The sequence below is a fragment of the Lynx canadensis genome, chromosome B4 (assembly GCF_007474595.2).
Source record: "Lynx canadensis isolate LIC74 chromosome B4, mLynCan4.pri.v2, whole genome shotgun sequence".
Classification (NCBI taxonomy): domain Eukaryota; kingdom Metazoa; phylum Chordata; class Mammalia; order Carnivora; family Felidae; genus Lynx; species Lynx canadensis.
The window spans coordinates 87,721,636-87,740,242 of NC_044309.1; the positions used below are offsets into that span (position 1 = coordinate 87,721,636).

General features: G+C 35.6%; 1 protein-coding gene across 5 annotated transcripts in view; it reads left to right on the plus strand.

Annotated features, from left to right (window-relative positions):
• The window catches only part of MON2 (MON2 homolog, regulator of endosome-to-Golgi trafficking), a 121,157-nt gene that overhangs the window by 66,303 nt on the left and 36,247 nt on the right, over positions 1 to 18,607 (plus strand). For all 5 annotated transcript variants that reach the window (XM_030323101.1, XM_030323098.1, XM_030323099.1 and 2 more), the window contains 9 exons: positions 2,116 to 2,220; positions 2,820 to 2,900; positions 2,979 to 3,052; positions 3,318 to 3,408; positions 7,930 to 8,031; positions 9,161 to 9,271; positions 12,463 to 12,638; positions 15,150 to 15,312; positions 16,942 to 17,235. In XM_030323101.1, the coding sequence (XP_030178961.1) occupies positions 2,116 to 2,220; positions 2,820 to 2,900; positions 2,979 to 3,052; positions 3,318 to 3,408; positions 7,930 to 8,031; positions 9,161 to 9,271; positions 12,463 to 12,638; positions 15,150 to 15,312; positions 16,942 to 17,235 (1,197 nt within the window). The remainder of the gene's footprint in view (positions 1 to 2,115; positions 2,221 to 2,819; positions 2,901 to 2,978; positions 3,053 to 3,317; positions 3,409 to 7,929; positions 8,032 to 9,160; positions 9,272 to 12,462; positions 12,639 to 15,149; positions 15,313 to 16,941; positions 17,236 to 18,607) is intronic.

The window sequence follows — 18,607 nt, forward strand, 5'->3', positions numbered from 1 at the left end:
TCTTCTTTCTTTTGGGGTGAATTTCTCATCATGTCATTTTGAAGGAAGAAAAAAGTTAATAAGAAAGTAATATTAAAACAAAACAAAATCAAATAAAGGAAGCCAGATCTTAGGTGTATTTCAGTCTTCTTGTGGAGAGAGGTTTGATAGAAAAAAGAGGGGAAAAAAAGTAAAATTTTTTAATTAAATTAAAATTTTAAATTAATTAAAAAATGTTTAATAATAGAATAAAATAAAATAGGATAAAAATTGCTCTTTAGGTATCCAAGAAAGAGAAAGAAAAGAAAGAAAAAAGAAAACAGCATAAGCAAAAATAGAAGCAAAGAAAACAAACCAACAAACAAGCAAACAGAACGAAACCTGAATAAAGTTAAATCCAGTTTCCCCTAGAACTGAAACTTTTTTTTTTTTAATTTTTTTAATGTTTATTTATTTTTGAGACAGAGAGAGACAGAGCATGAACGGGGGAGGGTCAGAGAGAGAGGGAGACACAGAATCTGAAGCAGGCTCCAGGCTCTGAGCTGTCAGCACAGAGCCCGACACGGGGCTCGAACTCACGGACCGCGAGATCATGACCTGAGCCAAAGTCGGACGCCCAACCGACTGAGCCACCCAGGCGCCCCTAGAACTGAAACTTTGACGCACTCTATGGTCAGTAGACTAAGCACGTGGAGAGGATTTGTGCTGGTCTTCTGGGGGATGTCTCTGGAGGACGCAGGTGGGCAGGGCTTGGTGTATCAGCTGTATTCTTCACTTGGTGGTGCTGCTTAGCTCAGTGGGGTCAATCCTGGTCTGTGAATGCATGGGCGAGGGGTGAAAATAGCTTAACCCAGCTCTCTAGTCTCTGGATTAGGAATTTCGTGCCCTCACGGATGCGTGATCAAGTACCCCTCCTTTGTATCAGGCTTCTGTCTGCTCCTTGCCTTTACCCTGTCTGTGTCCAAGCTGTCTGCCTGCCAGGTAATGCCTCCCTCCACAGTTTTATCTCAGATGGGGCTGCGTTTCAAAACCCCATACTTCACAGACACCTTCATCTTTGACCTGCACTGATTCTCTGGGCGGGGGGGGCGGGGGTTTCGCTGAGCAATCACCAGATGCTGGCTTTCCCTAGAAAATATTTGTGCGATCATGCAGTGGCAGTGGCTCAGAGTTTTTGGTAAATCATACCCCAGCCAGTTTTGCTGCACTCTGGTGCCTTTGTTCTACTATCAGTAAATGTGACAGCTCTCCAGGGTCCGCTGGGACTTTTGCCAATGGGGAGGACAGATACCTCTATCAAATGCACTCCAGACAGGAGAACCGCTTCTCTCCGTGTTGCACATGGATCCCTCAGTCCACATTGCCTATTCCTGGGGATTTGCCCTACTTCCTCACTGGAGCATCGTCAGGCACTGATCTCTGAACCTTCAGACATTGCGCTCCATTGTTTATAGAACCCTGGTGGTATTGAAACCCTCTCCCCTCTCTCCATTAATGGTTTTGGAGAACAGATGTTTTGTCCAGTTCCCTGTGAGTGTTCTCACTCTTTCCTTCTCTTTCTCTCCAGCTTCTGTCGGGGTGGGGAGTGCTTTTCTTGAGCAATCCTGATGCTCTGCACTCTCCCCCTTTCTCTGCCCTCTCTCTGTGAAAATGGCACCCTACTCTGCAGCTCCACGGTTTTTCTCTCCCCTATTTCACCCCTCTGCATGACATTCCTGCCAAGTTCTCTGGCTCATATTATGCAAATTGTTGCATTTATCATGAGATCAATTTCTTAGGTGTTCAAAATGTCTTGATGCTGATCTAGCTGTGTTTCAGGGACAAGACAAGCTCAGGGTCCCTATACTACTCTGCCATATTAACTCTCTCCCCTGTACCTTTCTTTTTGTTTGCCAGATTTTGTTGTTAGGGTTATTTATTTTACTTGGATGATTGATACCTTTAGAAGACAACTGACATTATCATAACAATGATGGTAACACAATTTTTAAGCAAATTAATTTGTTCTATACAAACCATCCACACCTATTTTCTTAATATATTTGTTTTTTTATTTAAAAAAATATTTGAATATGATAATCCTGCTTTACGAGAATGCATAACAATTCTTACAAATATATATTTATTTAAATATAGCTCACTTCCAAAAATATCCAGTGTATGAGGACTTTACTTAACTTGGCACACTGCCATGGAGCTGTTCTTGGAACATCATGGCAACTTGTCTTGGCGACCCTACAGGTATGTTGTAGGCTCTGAGTCAAAGATCAGCGTTCTTTTTATATCTAGGTGCTACCAATTAAATTAAGCAATGCCTGTTGGTAGTTTGGGTAAGCCTAAAGAATAGACAGTAAGTTTGAAGAAGGAAAAGAAAAAAGATGTGGCTTCTCTTTTTTTTTTTTTTTAATTTTTTTTTTTTTTTTTCAACGTTTATTTATTTTTGGGACAGAGAGAGACAGAGCATGAACGGGGGAGGGGCAGAGAGAGAGGGAGACACAGAATCGGAAACAGGCTCCAGGCTCTGAGCAGTCAGCACAGAGCCCGACGCGGGGCTCGAACTCACGGACCGCGAGATCGTGACCTGGCTGAAGTCGGACGCTTAACCGACTGCGCCACCCAGGCGCCCCAAGATGTGGCTTCTCTTAATGGCCTAAGTTCTGCCTATGCTTGGTGTTTTAAGTATTTTATATGAATAGCAGTTACCGATTTAAATTTAATTATTGGAAACCTACTTCTGATTTTAATTTTAGTTATTAAGAGTTACTAATGACTTTTAATTATAGTTATTAGGGTTTTTACAATTTTACAAATTTAGTTATTTTTTTTCTTTAATTTTACAGCATCTTGTATGGATTCTGGGATTAAAGCCTAGTAGTGGTGGTGCCTTGAAACCTGGGAGAGCTGTAGAAGGACCCAGTACAGTAAGCTGTAGTTAGTCTTACTGAATTTGTGCTTCTCAATATGTTCATATGTTACATTTAATTGTACTCTTCTCTTAGGTTCTCACAACAGCAGTGATGACAGATTTACCAGTGATTTCCAATATACTTTCAAGATTGTTTGAAAGCTCACAGTAAGAATTAGTTTTTGACTCTTAAATATAGAGAACAAACAGAGAGTTGCTAGAGGGGCTGTGGGGTGGGGGGATGGTCTAAATGGGTAAGGGGCATTAAGGAATCTACTCCTGAAATCATTGTTGCACCATATGCTAACTAACTTGGATATAAATTGAACAATAAATAAATTAAAAAAAAAAGAATCAGTTTTTGACATTGAAAGCAATATTATTAGCTATATATTTTAGATCAGAATGTCATACTTCTTCATTTTCATTGTAGGTATCTTGATGATGTATCATTGCATCATTTAATAAATGCACTTTGCTCCTTATCCCTAGAAGCAATGGATATGGCCTATGGAAATAATAAGGTGTGATATTCTGTCTTTCTGTTTTAAATATGGTACATTATTGAGTTAAATAAGATGTACACTCATAGTGATCTTAGTATTTTAGTAGTGGGACTAATACTTTCTTCCAGTCTGTGTTGAGCTTTGCCATTTAGGGTTATTGGTTGAAGAGGGAGTGAAGAGGACATGACGTGGTTTGTGATATGTCTAATGTATTGTAAATTTAAATTGTGTCCATTTCTGTTGTGTACTGAATATTTTAAGAAACATTTTTTAAAAGAATATATGTAATACCACATTTATAAATGAATTCCATAGAATGTCACAATAATATTTGTAATTTCAATTTATGATTGGGACAATACAAGGTTTAAGTCAAGCAATATATATATGTCTCAGTTTCTCTTGCCTTCATTGGGATGGAAATAATGGAGCTAATCATTTCTTAGTAAAGGTAATGATTCTCCCTACCTTAAAAATTAAATTTTTCCTTTACTCATTGACTGAATGAATAGAATATAGTACTTTTGAATATTGGCATTCAAGAGCATTTCTTTCTGTAATCAAAATATCATTTTCTATTATACTTGGACAGCACAAGAATATATGGATTTGTTTATATTTTAGAAATTATGTAAAATAAAATGCCTTCTGTGTTTTAAAATAAATATGGTGTAACCATTTACAAATAAGTGAGGATACCTAGAACATGATTAAAAAGCAGAGAATGCAGCTTTGTAACTTGTTTAACATGTATCTGTAAGATCCAAAATTATGTTGTCTGCTTAGTCTTCAATTATAATTCTTTGTATTGTGGCTTGTCATCTGTAGGACTCATTTAAAGATTAACCAATGAGGTCTTATTAAGGAGAAGTTTCATATAGCACATAGTTAGAGTATTACATAAACATGTAGGTGTTTGAAAATATGTTTTATACTTTACTCCAAATTAAGGCATGGGTAATATAAAATACAGTAAAGTAGTAAATTTCTTGATATCCTTAATAATCCTGAATCTTTAAGATTAACTCAACGCACAAATATATTTTTAATAGAGTACTTTAATGAAATCTGAGCAAGTTTCTGTAGTAATGTCTTGGGAATTTACGTATTAACTCAGTAACCATGGTATGTGTACTGTATACATGATAGTGCTAAGAAATATAAAGGATATTTAAGATTTTTACTTTCTAACAGCATGTGAACTACTGGCTCATGGTTAAGTGGCAGTTTAAATGGTATAAGAGTCTAAATAAATAGTTATAGATACTAAGTGATGTGAGACATATTCTATGAATCTTTAGTGTCCTATTATAGAAAATGTTTCTAAGTGCATATTTCTACTAAAAGAATTAAGATTAATTAACATGAATTGGTTTGTGATTGGAGGTGGATATTGAAGGAATGGTATAATTTACATAAGAAAGAGCAAGTTCATGGAAATCAAAAGAAAAATGTTACAAGAAGTCAAGATCAATGAGAATTAAGAAAAAATAGGGATTTGATGTTTATAATTATGCTGGAAGAATACAATTTCAAGAGAGTGGTTGGAGCAGATATATTTTAGGGAGGCTTAGAAGGAACAAATGAAAAAATGGATGCGTTGGAATGGAGATTATGTTCCTGAGAATGGATTCTCGTTTCTCTCTTTTAGGATTTAATATTGTAAAGCGAAGTGATAAATGTGGAATGGAAATAAAAATATAATTGAAATGGAAATAATATGGAAATGAAATGGAAAAATATAATGGAAATAAAAATATAATATAGTTTATAAAAATATAAACTATAAAAATTTTAGACAAATATGGCCAGGCTGACCTTTGCTGCATGTATTAATGTTGTAATGTTATAAAAATATTAAAAAATGTTTAAATGGAGGCAAAGAACAATTTATTATTCAGTTGTGCTTTTTATAAAAATTATTATAAATATGCAGATGTTAAAATTAGAAACTTTTATATTTTTCTTCATTATTAAAAAAAACTTTGACAATGTCAGCTCTTCTGAGTGAGTTAAACATTCTAGGGATTAAAGATATATATATTGGGGTACCTGGGTGGCTCAGTCAGTTGAGCATCTGACTTTGGCTCAGGTCATGATCACACAGTTCGTGAGTTCTAACCCTGCATTGGGCACTGCGCTGACAGCTCAGAGCCTGGTGCCTGCTTCAGATTCTGGGTCTCCCTCTGTCTCTCTGCTTCTCCCCTGCTCATGATCGCGCGCTCTCTCTCTCTCTCTCTCTCTCTCTCTGTCTCTCTCTCTCTCAAAAATAAATAAACATTAAAAAATTTTAAAAAAATTAAAATGAAAGATATATATATCAGTGTTCTTTAGTGTGGATTTAAAGTCATCTCATTTTTGGTCCTCATTTCAGGAATTTTTGCTAATGTGTTGAGAAGTAGCTTATGATGAAGCTTGCAAATTCTTCCCTGAAAGAAGGTGTGGTGGATGATACTTGTGCAGACATATTACCAAACTCAGTATAACAATGACAAAAATATTCTTCATAGTTTACTGTATGCCAGGCACTTAAATGTTTAATTTAATAATTTAAAACAACTCTGTGAGGTTTGGCGGTAGTTTCCCCTTTTTACAGATGAAATATGAAAATAGAGAGTTTAAGTAATCTGCCTGGGATCACATATTTAGTAATTGTTAGAACTTGGATTTGAACCCACATAGGTCTCATTCTAGAGCTTTATTCTTAACCACTTCACTAGTGGCTGTAACTTTTGTGTGCATCGAAGTCTGCTGTGGAGTTTTTAAAAAATGCGAATGCCGGGAATACATTCTAGGCTTTCTGAATAAGAATCTGGTTATGAGGTGTGGGCATTTGTACATTTAAAAACAAAAATTTTTTTTTGATGTTTATTTATTTTTGAGAGGGAGAAAGAGAGACAGTCAGAGTGTGAGCAGGGGAGGGGCAGAGAGAGAGGGAGACAGAATCCGAAGCAGGCTCCAGGCTCTGAGCTTGTACATTTTTTTAAATGCCACACGATTCCTGTGTTCATCCTGGTTAGAATTAGCAGAAGAATGGGGTGGCTGGCTGGCTCGGTTGGTAGAGCATCTGACTCTTGATCCCAGGGTTGTGAGTTCAAGCCCCATGTTGGGGCTAAGAAGGAGGAGGAGGAGGAGGAGGAGAAAATCATACTAGGCAACATTTATGAGGACTTATTATCTGCCAGATACTTCTAACATGTGGTTGTCTCTGTATATTATTACCCCATCGTATAGATTTAAAAAATTTTAGTGAGGGGCGCTTGGGTGGCCCAGTCGGTTGGGCGTCTGACTTCGGCTCAGGTCACGATCTCATGTTTTGTGAGTTCGAGCCCTGCTTCGGGCTCTGTGCTGACAACTCGGAGCTTGGAGCCTGCTTCGAATTCTGCGTCTCCCTCTCTGCCCCTCCCCTGCCCATGCTCTGTCTCTCTTGCTTTTAAATAAACATTTAAAAAATTTAAAAAATTTTAGTGAAAGTAGTAACTTATTCAAGTTACATACCTATTAAGTGGTAGAGTTGAAATGAGGTCCTAGTCAATTAAAACTTCACAAATGTCAGTCTTAACCACTGTATCATACTGTTTCTACAATGGTACATTCTTCTACCACACAAATTTTTAGGGTGCCTGTAACATTAGTGCATGCAGCAAAGGTCAGCCTGGCCAAATTTGTCTTAAAACAATACTGATTCCTTTTCTGGTTGGTGAAATGCTAGCAACTGAGGAGAGGGGTTTGTCACCTGTCTCTGGTATTTTTTCTGTTATTTCCTAAACTCACAGTTCCAATATCTGCCTCATTCCTGACTCTATACTTCTTTCCCCTGGTCTCTGTTGTTTCTTTTCGGATTTTTTCATACTTCCTGACATTCACACATAAGACGTGGACATTTGAAGACTGCACTAGTAAGAATATATATCAATCAGCCTAGGCTGTAAGTCTGAGATCAAGATGCCAGCATGGTGGTCCTCAAGTGAGGACTCTTTTGCTGCTTTGAAAGATAGCAGTCTTCTCACTGGGTCTTCACATGGTGGGAAGGAGTGCTCAAGAGCATGCCAGGAGGCTCTCTGGTGTCTCTTCTTTTAAGACACTAATCCTATCTTACCAGAGTTTCACCTTATTACCTCACTTAACCTTGATTACCCCCGTATAGGCCCTATCTCCAGAGACCATCACCTCGGGGGTAGGGTTCAACATAGATATTTTTTAAGGGGACACAGTTTAGTCTATAACAGAATGCATCTTTCCTTCTGGTCAGAAGAGTAGCCACTCTGTGTCTGGAATAATTTTGAATTTTTCACTTTTTTCTCATGAAAGCATTCTCTTCCTAACCAAATTTTATAATTAGAATCTATCCTGGATACTTGAGGGTGAGTTTCAGAAAGTCTTGTCTCATGATAACTAAGGTTCTGTTATGATTATTGCTAATTTATACTAATTATATATTAATTATAGTCATGCTTTTCAGAGTATCGTCAGTTTTATTTATAGTTGAGGTACTAAAAATTTCTTACAATATCAAAATGCAATATGTTTTCTCTCTAGGAACCATCTCTTTTTGCTGTTGCCAAATTGTTAGAAACTGGTCTAGTTAACATGCACCGAATAGAAATTCTTTGGAGACCTCTAACTGGCCATCTACTTGAGGTAACTTCTTTTTTCTTAAATGCTGTATTTACTTTTGTTAAGAATAAAGATAGACACATTGAACTACGGATTCTGGATGACCATGTGAACAATCAACATTAACTTTTTTCCCCCTTGTCTTTATGTCTGTGTATTTCATTAGGGACTAAAGTTTTGCAATGATTGCCTTGGGGAAGGAATAGGTTGGTGTTTTGCACTGATAATGGGTGACACATCAGTGAAATCTCTGAAGTCTCCACTAGCTGTTAGCTTGGGTCCTCTTTCTTTTGTTACAGAGTCTCTTGATCCACCTCAGTTTCAGCTAGTTCTGAAACTTTAAGGCATTTGGGGCTGAGAGTTCATTATAAACACTGTTCCTTTATAACCTTTCCTGTGATTCTGAGATAGCTCTTCTCTAAAGGGAAAAAGCCTGTGTGGTATCACTAATTGTAGATAGTGCCAGGGAATTTCATCTGGATTTGTATACTCTTGTGTTCAAGTTGGAGTGACTGGTAATAATTAGCTGATTCTCAGTAATGGTTGCTTCTGTTAGTATGCGTGTGTATGTGAACTTTAGGTTTAGTTTCCACGATCATTTTGTATTATTTTAGTAAGGTAGGAAAGGTATTACTCTTCATAAGAGAAACAAATGAGCTTAACTTTTCTTTATTTTTTTCCCCCATTTTGTTGGGATTACTTTTATGAATTATTATAGAGGAAAAATGCAGATTTTCTTGTCCTAGACATTCTCATCAAATGGCACAAAAATAAGTTTTTAAAATCTTAGCATAGTATTTGATTATGAGGGTTGGCCTGATTAGGAACCTTAGTATCAGCTTGCTGCTTTTGTTTACTCTGATGATATAATTTACTTTTTTGAAATCCTTTTTTTTCTGTGACTTGTTTAGTTTCATCTTTTATTTTCTGTCTCTCTATTGCTTCCTTTGCCCCTTATACAGAAGGTAAGCTTACTTCCATTTTAGATACAATTTTTTATTCAGCCCTTATTGGTGAACATTTCATATAATTTTTAAAATGTGAAAGAATACAAAATGTTATATTTAAATTTTTCTTTTCTCAGTTGATGTGTGATATGTAGCTTAAGTGTACAAATTAAATATTTAATTTTTGTTCAATGTTTTGTCTTCAGGTGTGCCAGCATCCAAACTCTCGAATGAGAGAATGGGGAGCAGAAGCTTTAACTTCACTTATTAAAGCAGGATTAACATTTAGTCATGATCCTCCACTTTCACAAAACCAGGTAAAAAAAAAAAGTTACCTTGTTTTAAAAAAATTTTTAGTGTAAAATCATCCTCTCCTATGTGTAGTCTTTTTCTTAATTTATCAAATCGATGATATTCTGAGAATGGGTGTTGTTTAATATTTTATATGTAGGCCATGGATATCATACAGAAGACTGGTATGTCTGGATTTTTAGGATTATCTTTATTAAAAGTCATGAAAACCTTCTTGTGAATGACACAGAATTAAAGCTGTTAAATTACTTAGAATTGGGCTCCCATTGTGGAAGTTTCCCTGTTCATGCACTGCTAAGACTTTATTTTGAGGCCCTACTTTATTAGCCTCCTTGCTTTGGTCCCTAACTATTCCTAATTTTTTTCTCTAATTATCCTTACATGGGGAGAAAAGCAAGTGGTAGAAGAGACAAGTACAATAAAATAGGTTTTTATTTTTAAATAATTTAAAAAGTTCCTTTGTACTTCCCCAATTTATTTTTGTCTTGAGTCCTTTGTCCTGACTCATATAATCATTTATAGATCTCTTATACGGTTTTTTAAAAGTCCACTGAAGTTCTTTTGTTTGAAGATTGAGTAGGAATGAAGATGGTGATTGTATTCTATAAATTTACTCAATACATAGTTACTGAGTACATACAAGATGCTACCCAGTGATTTAGCTCTTGGAATAGAATGATGAGCAAGACAGAAAAGATATATGTTCTTATACAGCTTAAATTTTAGTGACTTCATATTTTTTTCCTGTTACAGTTTAAGTTTTTTGAAAAGAAAACCCTTATCCAAATCCTATTCACTGTAATACCTGACACATAGGTGAGAGCTTAAATGTTTTTTCAATCAGTGAACCAAATAAATGAATCCTTGAAGAGAAAACAGGTAAAAATGATGCAAGTGCTTTCAGGTCTTGAAAGGACTAGAAAAGAATGCTGTCTTTACTCCAGTGGATTCTTTTTTTTTTTTTTTTTTTTTTTTTTTTTATTTTTAAGTTAGAACTTATATTTCTGCAATTTTATTTAAAAATCAAGACTTTCTGACACAAATCTAGCTTTTATATAATAGATATGCTTAAAGCTGAATTATCAAGCCAGTCATTTGAGATTAAATTTCAAAAATGGAATATTATATATATATATATATATATATTTTACAGTGGACTATGCTAGTCTTTTTTTTTTTATTTATTTTTATTTTTTTATATATATGAAATTTATTGACAAATTGGTTTCCATACAACACCCAGTGCTCATCCCAAAAGGTGCCCTCCTCAATACCCATCACCCATCCTCCCCTCCCTCCAACCCCCCATCAACCCTCAGTTTGTTCTCAGTTTTTAACAGTCTCTTATGCTTTGGCTCTCTCCCACTCTAACGTCTTTTTTTTTTTTTTTTTCCTTCCCCTCCCCCATGGGTTCCTGTTGAGTTTCTCAGGATCCACATAAGAGTGAAACCATATGGTATCTGTCTTTCTCTGTATGGCTTATTTCACTTAGCATTACACTCTCCAGTTCCATCCACGTTGCTACAAAAGGCCATATTTCATTCTTTCTCATTGCCACGTAGTATTCCATTGTGTATATAAACCACAATTTCTTTATCCATTCATCAGTTGATGGACATTTAGGCTCTTTCCATAATTTGGCTATTGTTGAGAGTGCTGCTCTGAACATTGGGGTACAAGTGCCCCTATGCATCAGTACTCCTGTATCCCTTGGGTAAATTCCTAGCAGTGCTATTGCTGGGTCATAGGGTAGGTCTATTTTTAATTTTCTGAGGAACCTCCACACTGCTTTCCAGAGCGGCTGCACCAATTTGCATTCCCACCAACAGTGCAAGAGGGTTCCCGTTTCTCCACATCCTCGCCAGCCTCTATAGTCTCCTGATTTGTTCATTTTGGCCACTCTGACTGGCGTGAGGTGATACCTGAGTGTGGTTTTGATTTGTATTTCCCTGATAAGGAGCGACGCTGAACATCTTTTCATGTGCCTGTTGGCCATCCGGATGTCTTCTTTAGAGAAGTGTCTATTCATGTTTTCTGCCCATTTCTTCACTGGGTTATTTGTTTTTCGGGTGTGGAGTTTGGTGAGCTCTTTATAGATTTTAGATACTAGCCCTTTGTCCGATATGTCATTTGCAAATATCTTTTCCCATTCCGTTGGTTGCCTTTTAGTTTTGTTGGTTGTTTCCTTTGCTGTGCAGAAGCTTTTTATCTTCATAAGGTCCCAGTAATTCACTTTTGCTTTTAATTCCCTTGCCTTTGGGGATGTGTCGAGTAAGAGATTGCTACGGCTAAGGTCAGAGAGGTCTTTTCCTGCTTTCTCCTCTAAGGTTTTGATGGTTTCCTGTCTCACATTTAGGTCCTTTATCCATTTTGAGTTTATTTTTGTAAATGGTGTGAGAAAGTGGTCTAGTTTCAACCTTCTGCATGTTGCTGTCCAGTTCTCCCAGCACCATTTGTTAAAGAGGCTGTCTTTTTTCCATTGGATGTTCTTTCCTGCTTTGTCAGAGATGAGTTGGCCCTACGTTTGTGGGTCTAGTTCTGGGGTTTCTATTCTATTCCATTGGTCTGTGTGTCTGTTTTTGTGCCACAGTGGATTCTAATCGTTTGACGCTGTCTTTGTTAATGGGTACCATACTTACTCACTTTTTAGTAGTATTAAGAATTTTAAATTTAAATGTATGTGATATAGGGGCATTCACTTTTGAATGTCCCCTCTCTGTAAAGAGAGCTTTTCTACTATTCTTCCTTTCTAATTGTATATTCTAATAAACTTTTGCCTGCTGCTCAAAATATTTTGCCTGCTGCTCCAAATAAACAAAACGTGATGTATATTAACAGAGTAAATTATGAAAAATAGTTTTAGAAATTGGGGATTATTTCCTCTCTCCAGATATAGCTAGATGTATATAGACACATTTCCTTTATTGAGATTAATTTCTATACGGGTCTTTAATTAGTGTCCTTTAACGCATAGTCACTCCATTTAATCTGAAATTTAACATGTTAAAGATAGGTTTTTATTTCTCTTATTTTAAAAAAAGGTGACATATAAATCTCTTAATTACTTCAGAGAAATCAGTGTTTGTTTTAGTAGAAAAGTTTTTATTTACTCTTACAATCTGAGTGGAGGTGAATTTAAATTTAAAAAGTAACAATAAAGCTTCTCTTTCTAATTAGTTTCCTGCCCTCTTTTCAGAGACTACAGTTGCTTTTATTGAACCCATTGAAAGAAATGTCCAGTATTAACCATCCAGATATCCGACTTAAGCAATTAGAATGTGTGTTACAGATTCTTCAGAGTCAGGGAGACAGTCTTGGGCCTGGATGGCCATTAGTGCTTGGAGTCATGGGAGCAATCAGAAATGATCAAGGGTAAGTTTTTAAAACTAACATCCAGAAAGTAATAGAGGTAAAGAATGAATTCATCCTAAAATGTTGCAGAAGTGGTAATTTTTTATGTATGCCCTTCCTGTTTAAGTCTAAGATCTAGAATCATTTTTTCTTAATCCTACCTCCAGTTGGCTGGAGTGAATTATTAGGGCTCACCTTTGTTTTGGAAGGATGAAAAAAATTGCTGTTTATTTGACATTTGTACAAGAATACAAAGTTCATAATTAATGTAAATGCACCAAGCTAAAAAATTTTGTAACACATCCAAAGATTGGGGTTTATATTATTAAAATAAATATTTGATAAGATATAAATTAACACTTAGGACTTCTCTGCATATATTGGGAAATCTAGGAATTTGCTTTTAAGTGACTTTTAAAATTTTATTGTTCATTTATTCTGTGCCTAGTATATTCTAAATACTATGCTTGCTAGTTTCTATGATTACACAGTTGGGTAGCTCTTGCTCTAAAACTAGAATCTTATGGAAAAGGAACAAGGTCTATGTTAGGATCCTAATAAGAATAGTCTGTTATGCTCCAAAGAATAGGATTCCAGTGGGAAGAGCCTGTGTCCCTGGAGTGGGGCTGAGCCAAAATTATGAGGGACCTTACATGCTTTTATAAACTATGTATTTGGATTTGTCCTCAGTCCATTTGAGAGACATTTAGGAGTTTTAAGCAAAGGAACATTGTGATGTGCATTTGAGCTCTATCACTTTAACAGTACCCTGGAGGGGTGGGGGGAAATGAGAGAGCCTGTAGTGCTCTCTAGAGATAGAAAGGAGGAGATGATGGGGCGCCTGGGTGGCTCAGTCAGTTAAGCATCTAACTTCGGCTCAGGTCATGATCTCCCAGTTTGTGAGTTCTAGCCCCGCGTTGGGCTCTGTGCTGACAGCTCAGAGCCTGGAGCCTGCTTTGGATTCTGTGTCTCCCAGTCTCTCTGCCTCTCCCATGCTCATGCTCTGTCTCTCTCTGTCTCTCAATAATAAATAAATGTTAAAAAAAAAAAAAGACAGGAGGAGATGGATTTGAGCTACTTAGCAGATTGACTATAGAGGTGAAGGGTGAAATAGGAAATAGAATAAGGAATGACTCCCACATTTCTGACTTAGGCAGCTTAATGAATGGTGGTGGTATTAACTAAGTAGTAAATACTGAAGGAAGAGCAAAATGGACTTGTTTAGTTTAAAGTGAAACATTGCAGTGGAAAGGTCTATTAGATGTGTGGATATATTTGTCTCATTCTGCAGCAGAACTCATGCCATCTTACATGATGACTAGTTGAGGAGTTTTGTATGGTTGAAATGCTTGAGACTATCTATTATGGAAAATTGATCTTTCTTATTTATTTGTAGTAGTAAATTTCCTTAAATTCTACAAAATACTGAGATGATTCAAGTGGAAGGAAGCCAGCGATAGCTTAAATCAAGCTAAAATTTCTTCTCCTAATTTACAGTGCAGTTATAAAATAGGATGTTGTTGTAAGATATTATTTAGTACATGTAAAACAGGAAGTACATGACATAGCAAACAGTAAGTGTTAGCTATTATAATTCACTTTTGTTATTATTTTTCCCCACTGCCATTTCTCTCTAAAGTCAAATGCTTCTTTAAAAAAAAAAATGTTTATTTATTTTTGAGAGAGAGAGAGAGAGAGAGAGAGACCACAAGCAGGGAAGGGGCAGAGAGAGAGGGCCAGAGGATCTGAAGTGGGCTCTGCACTTATAGCATCAAGTCCAATGAGGGACTTGAACTCAATGAACCATGAAATCGTAACCTGAGCCAAAGTCGGTCACTCAAGGAACAAGCCACCCAGGTGCCCCGAAAGTCAAATACTTCTTATTCTCTTCATTTGAAATTCAAAGTATACTATTTTCTTATGCAGACTAGATGGATTATTTTAAATGAGATATACATAAAAAAGATTGGGGAACTCATTTTCATTAAGTGTCTATTTGCATATGCTGGGCACCATGCTAGATTTGTGGGATATAGTGGTGAGAAAGTAGCTATAGTCAATTTCCTTTTTTTGTTAATGTCTAACTTTTGTTTGGCTGGTTGATACAACATCCTTTCTTCAGTTTTGTTTGTTAATTTATTTAAGTATAAGTATCTCTTTTACATTATGTAGATGTTAAAATACTGTATGACCTATATTAGGGGAGATTTTTTGGTCCAAATTTTAAAGTTTATTTTTATTTATTTTGAGAGAGAGAGAGCATGAACAAGGGAGGGGCAGAGAAAGACAATCCCAAGCAGACTCTGCACTGTCAACGAGGAACCTGACATGGGGCTCGAACTCAGGAACCTTGAGATCATGGCCTGAACTGAAATCAAGAATCTGATGCTTAACCTACTGAACCACCCAGGCACCCCTCTTGTTCAAATTTTAGAGTAGGATTTAACTTGGTTCAAATTATTGTAAGGTGTATATTTTTACTTACATTTCTTTTAAGTGCATAAATATATATTTATTTTTCATTTTTTTTAGAGAATCCTTGATACGAACTGCATTCCAGTGTCTTCAGTTGGTTGTGACAGATTTTCTACCAACAATGCCTTGCACATGCCTGCAGATTGTCGTAGATGTAGCAGGTAGCTTTGGACTTCATAACCAAGAACTTAATATTAGTTTAACTTCAATAGGTTTATTGGTAAGTATTACTGCCTTTCTTGTGATCATATAATTTAGAAATCGTTGTTAGGCAATTAAGAATGAATGCTAAGCAAATAGGCTTTTTGTTTTATGGGGGTTGTTTGAATGACATTTAAGTGCTAAACCTTTATTTTGCATGAAGGATTAAATGACATAATTTAAGAAATAATTCATTGATAGAATATTTGGAATAATCTTTATCTATTGAGCTGAAATTTCGCTTTAAAAGGTTTGTCATGAGAGGATTTAGTAAACAAGTAATAGTACATAAAAGAGAAATATTTATGTGACTCTCGTGTAAGGATTAATTGATTTTCAATATTGTTTTAGTAGCAACATTTTCATGTACTACTTATTTAGTAAATAAACCTCCAATAAAAGTCTTTACATGGTCCTGTAGTTCATCCACTCTGCTTCGTTAGCTACTAGAAGGCATATGTTAATGGAAGAGCCTTGACTGTGGGAACAGATATACTTGTATTTTAATTCTCTGTGCCTGTTGTTAATTGTTTAATGACTGACCTTTTGAGCCTCATTTTACTCACTTTGAATGTAGAAGTAAAATCTAAGTTAGGATGTTATTAATATTACATTAGTAAACAAAGCTGTTTCCAATATAAATGCATTTAAAGGCAATTATTTACACTTTTAAAAGTTTTTTATAAGCCAAAAGTTTTTATTTATTTACTTTTATTTTTTTAAAGTTTATGTATTTTTGAGTGGGGGAGCATGAGCAAGAGAGGGGCAGAGAGAGAGGGAGAGAGAATCCCAAACAGATTCAGCACTGTTAGCGAGGTGCCCAACGTGGGGCTTGAACTCCTGAACCATGAGATCAGGACCTGACCTGAAATGAAAGAGTCCGACACTTTTAACCTTCTGAGCCACCCAGACACCTCTATAAGCCAGAAAATTTTAAAGTCAGATATCCCTTATAAGCTAGATAAGTTACTATTAAACTGTAATCATAGGAAAGAAAATAAGCACACATATAGAATCCCTCCCAAAGAGTATTTAATTCAGTGTTGACTATATTACTGCCTGGTGTCACCTCTTATATTTATGTTTATAGGATTCTCTACATTTTTATCATTGGTGTAATTCTCATTAATTCATACACTGTACTGTGGTTGAGAATGAGGTCATAAGCTACGTTGGGATTTAGTAATTGTTCTATGAAATTATAAAATGCCATTAAATGATATTAAAGAACTGTTAATAATTTTTTTGGTGTCATAATGGTATCATGGTTAATTTTTTATAAAATATAGGCACGAAATAAATATGCCAAAATGTTAATAATAGGTTTTGGGTACATTGATATGTTGATACATTTTCCCTGTTTTATTTGTTTTGTTTTATTTTGTATGTTCTTGAAATGTTTCATAACAAAAATATTTAAAAATATTAATGTCAGCACAAGATTGTTTCCCCATATTCTCCGGAAATCAGATGGAGACATATGACAGAGATGTTTTCAAATCTATTCTGCTAGAAAAGGAATTTCTGAAGTGACTTTTTAAAGTTTTGTTTCTGAAAGTTAAAGCAACCAATCATGTATTGAATATTTATTTATGTGTTTAAAATAAAACCTGTGAGTGAAATGGTATTTTTCTACTTTGCTCTTTAGTGGAATATTTCAGATTATTTTTTCCAAAGAGGGGAAACTATTGAAAAAGAATTAAATAAAGAAGAGGCAGCACAGCAAAAACAGGCAGAAGAAAAAGGAGTGGTTTTAAATCGGCCCTTCCACCCTGCACCACCGTTTGATTGCTTGTGGCTGTGTCTTTATGCAAAATTGGGTGAACTATGTGTGGACCCCCGTCCTGCTGTGAGGAAAAGTGCAGGGCAAACTCTGTTTTCAACAATTGGTGCACATGGAACTTTGTTACAGCATTCAACATGGCATACTGTTATTTGGAAGGTATTGTGTATTATTGGCCTGAGTTATTAGCATTTGAGACAGATTCAAAAATTTTTCAATTAAATTTGTTCTTATTAATTTTTAAAGAAGAATTTCCATGCATTTGTGCTTTTGGCCATACAAAATGTTAGTTTTGTCCTGCTATAAGTTACACCCTGGAGCAAATTACATATTGAAAGCCTATTCTCTCTTTTTCTATCTTCATCTCTTAATATCTGTCTCTGATTTCTGCCTTTGTCCCTTTTTTCTCCCTGTTTTTCCTAGTGGCAAAACCACATAATTGAAATGTAATCAACTACAAATTTTATAAATGAAAGAATATCAACAATAGTGAAATTTACTTGCAGACTAAGCAAACAGAAGTAACCTCTAAGTGGTAAATTCTGTATGTTTGTTCATTAAATATACAGTTTCATTTTTTCTTTTTCTTTTTTATCCTCTAAGACTTTTTTACAAAACTAACAGCTTATTAGTGAGCATCTCCTCTTTGCTTTCCTTTTTGGTTCTGTCTGTTCCATTTTAATACAAGTCTGTTCAAGGGCACCTGGGTGCCTTAGTCAGGTAAGCATCTGACTCTTGATTTTGGCTCAGGTCATGATCTCACAGTTCATGGGATCGAGCCCCGTGTTGGGCTATGTGTTGACAGCAGGAACCTGCTTATAACCCTTACTTTCCCACTCTGTCCTTTCCCTCCTCACGTGTGTGTTCTCTCTTTCTTTCTCTCTCTCAAACTAAATAAACTTAAAGATAAACCTGAAAAATAAAATAAAATAAATAAAATAAAATTCTGCTCATCGTCTTTACACTGCTTTTGTGAATTTCTGAGATCAGTTAAGTTTGGTAATAGGCAACATAGTAAATCCTAATTGTATTTAACAATTTTTCTTCAATTTAATAAAAAAGACTCCAGAATGTCTTCTTAAAAAATTAATAATGTAGCCATGCTTTGGGCTCTGGGCAGATGATGTGGAGCTGCTTAGGATTCTCTCTCCTTCTCTCTCTGCCTTTCCCCCCGCTCACGTTCTCTTTTGCTGTGTCTCTCTCTCCAAATCAGTAAATAAACATTTAAAAAATTAATGTGCATTTACTAATAAAAATAATTAAAATCTCTTCTCCTTCCCCTGTGTTCTGTTTCAGCTCTATCTATTGGCTTTTATTCAGATCATAAACATGCTTTAGTCTCCCTTACTATTATTTTAAAAAACAAATTGATATTTTCTCTGATTCCTATTTTCATTTTAAACAGCTTTATTGTTAGTCTTGCTGCCTAATTCTCAGTGATTTTTTTTCCTTCCTCACCTCCCCTGCATTCTCTTGACCCTTTAATATGATTTCTAGATTATTCTAATTCAAAGCCTCTTAAACCTTAGTA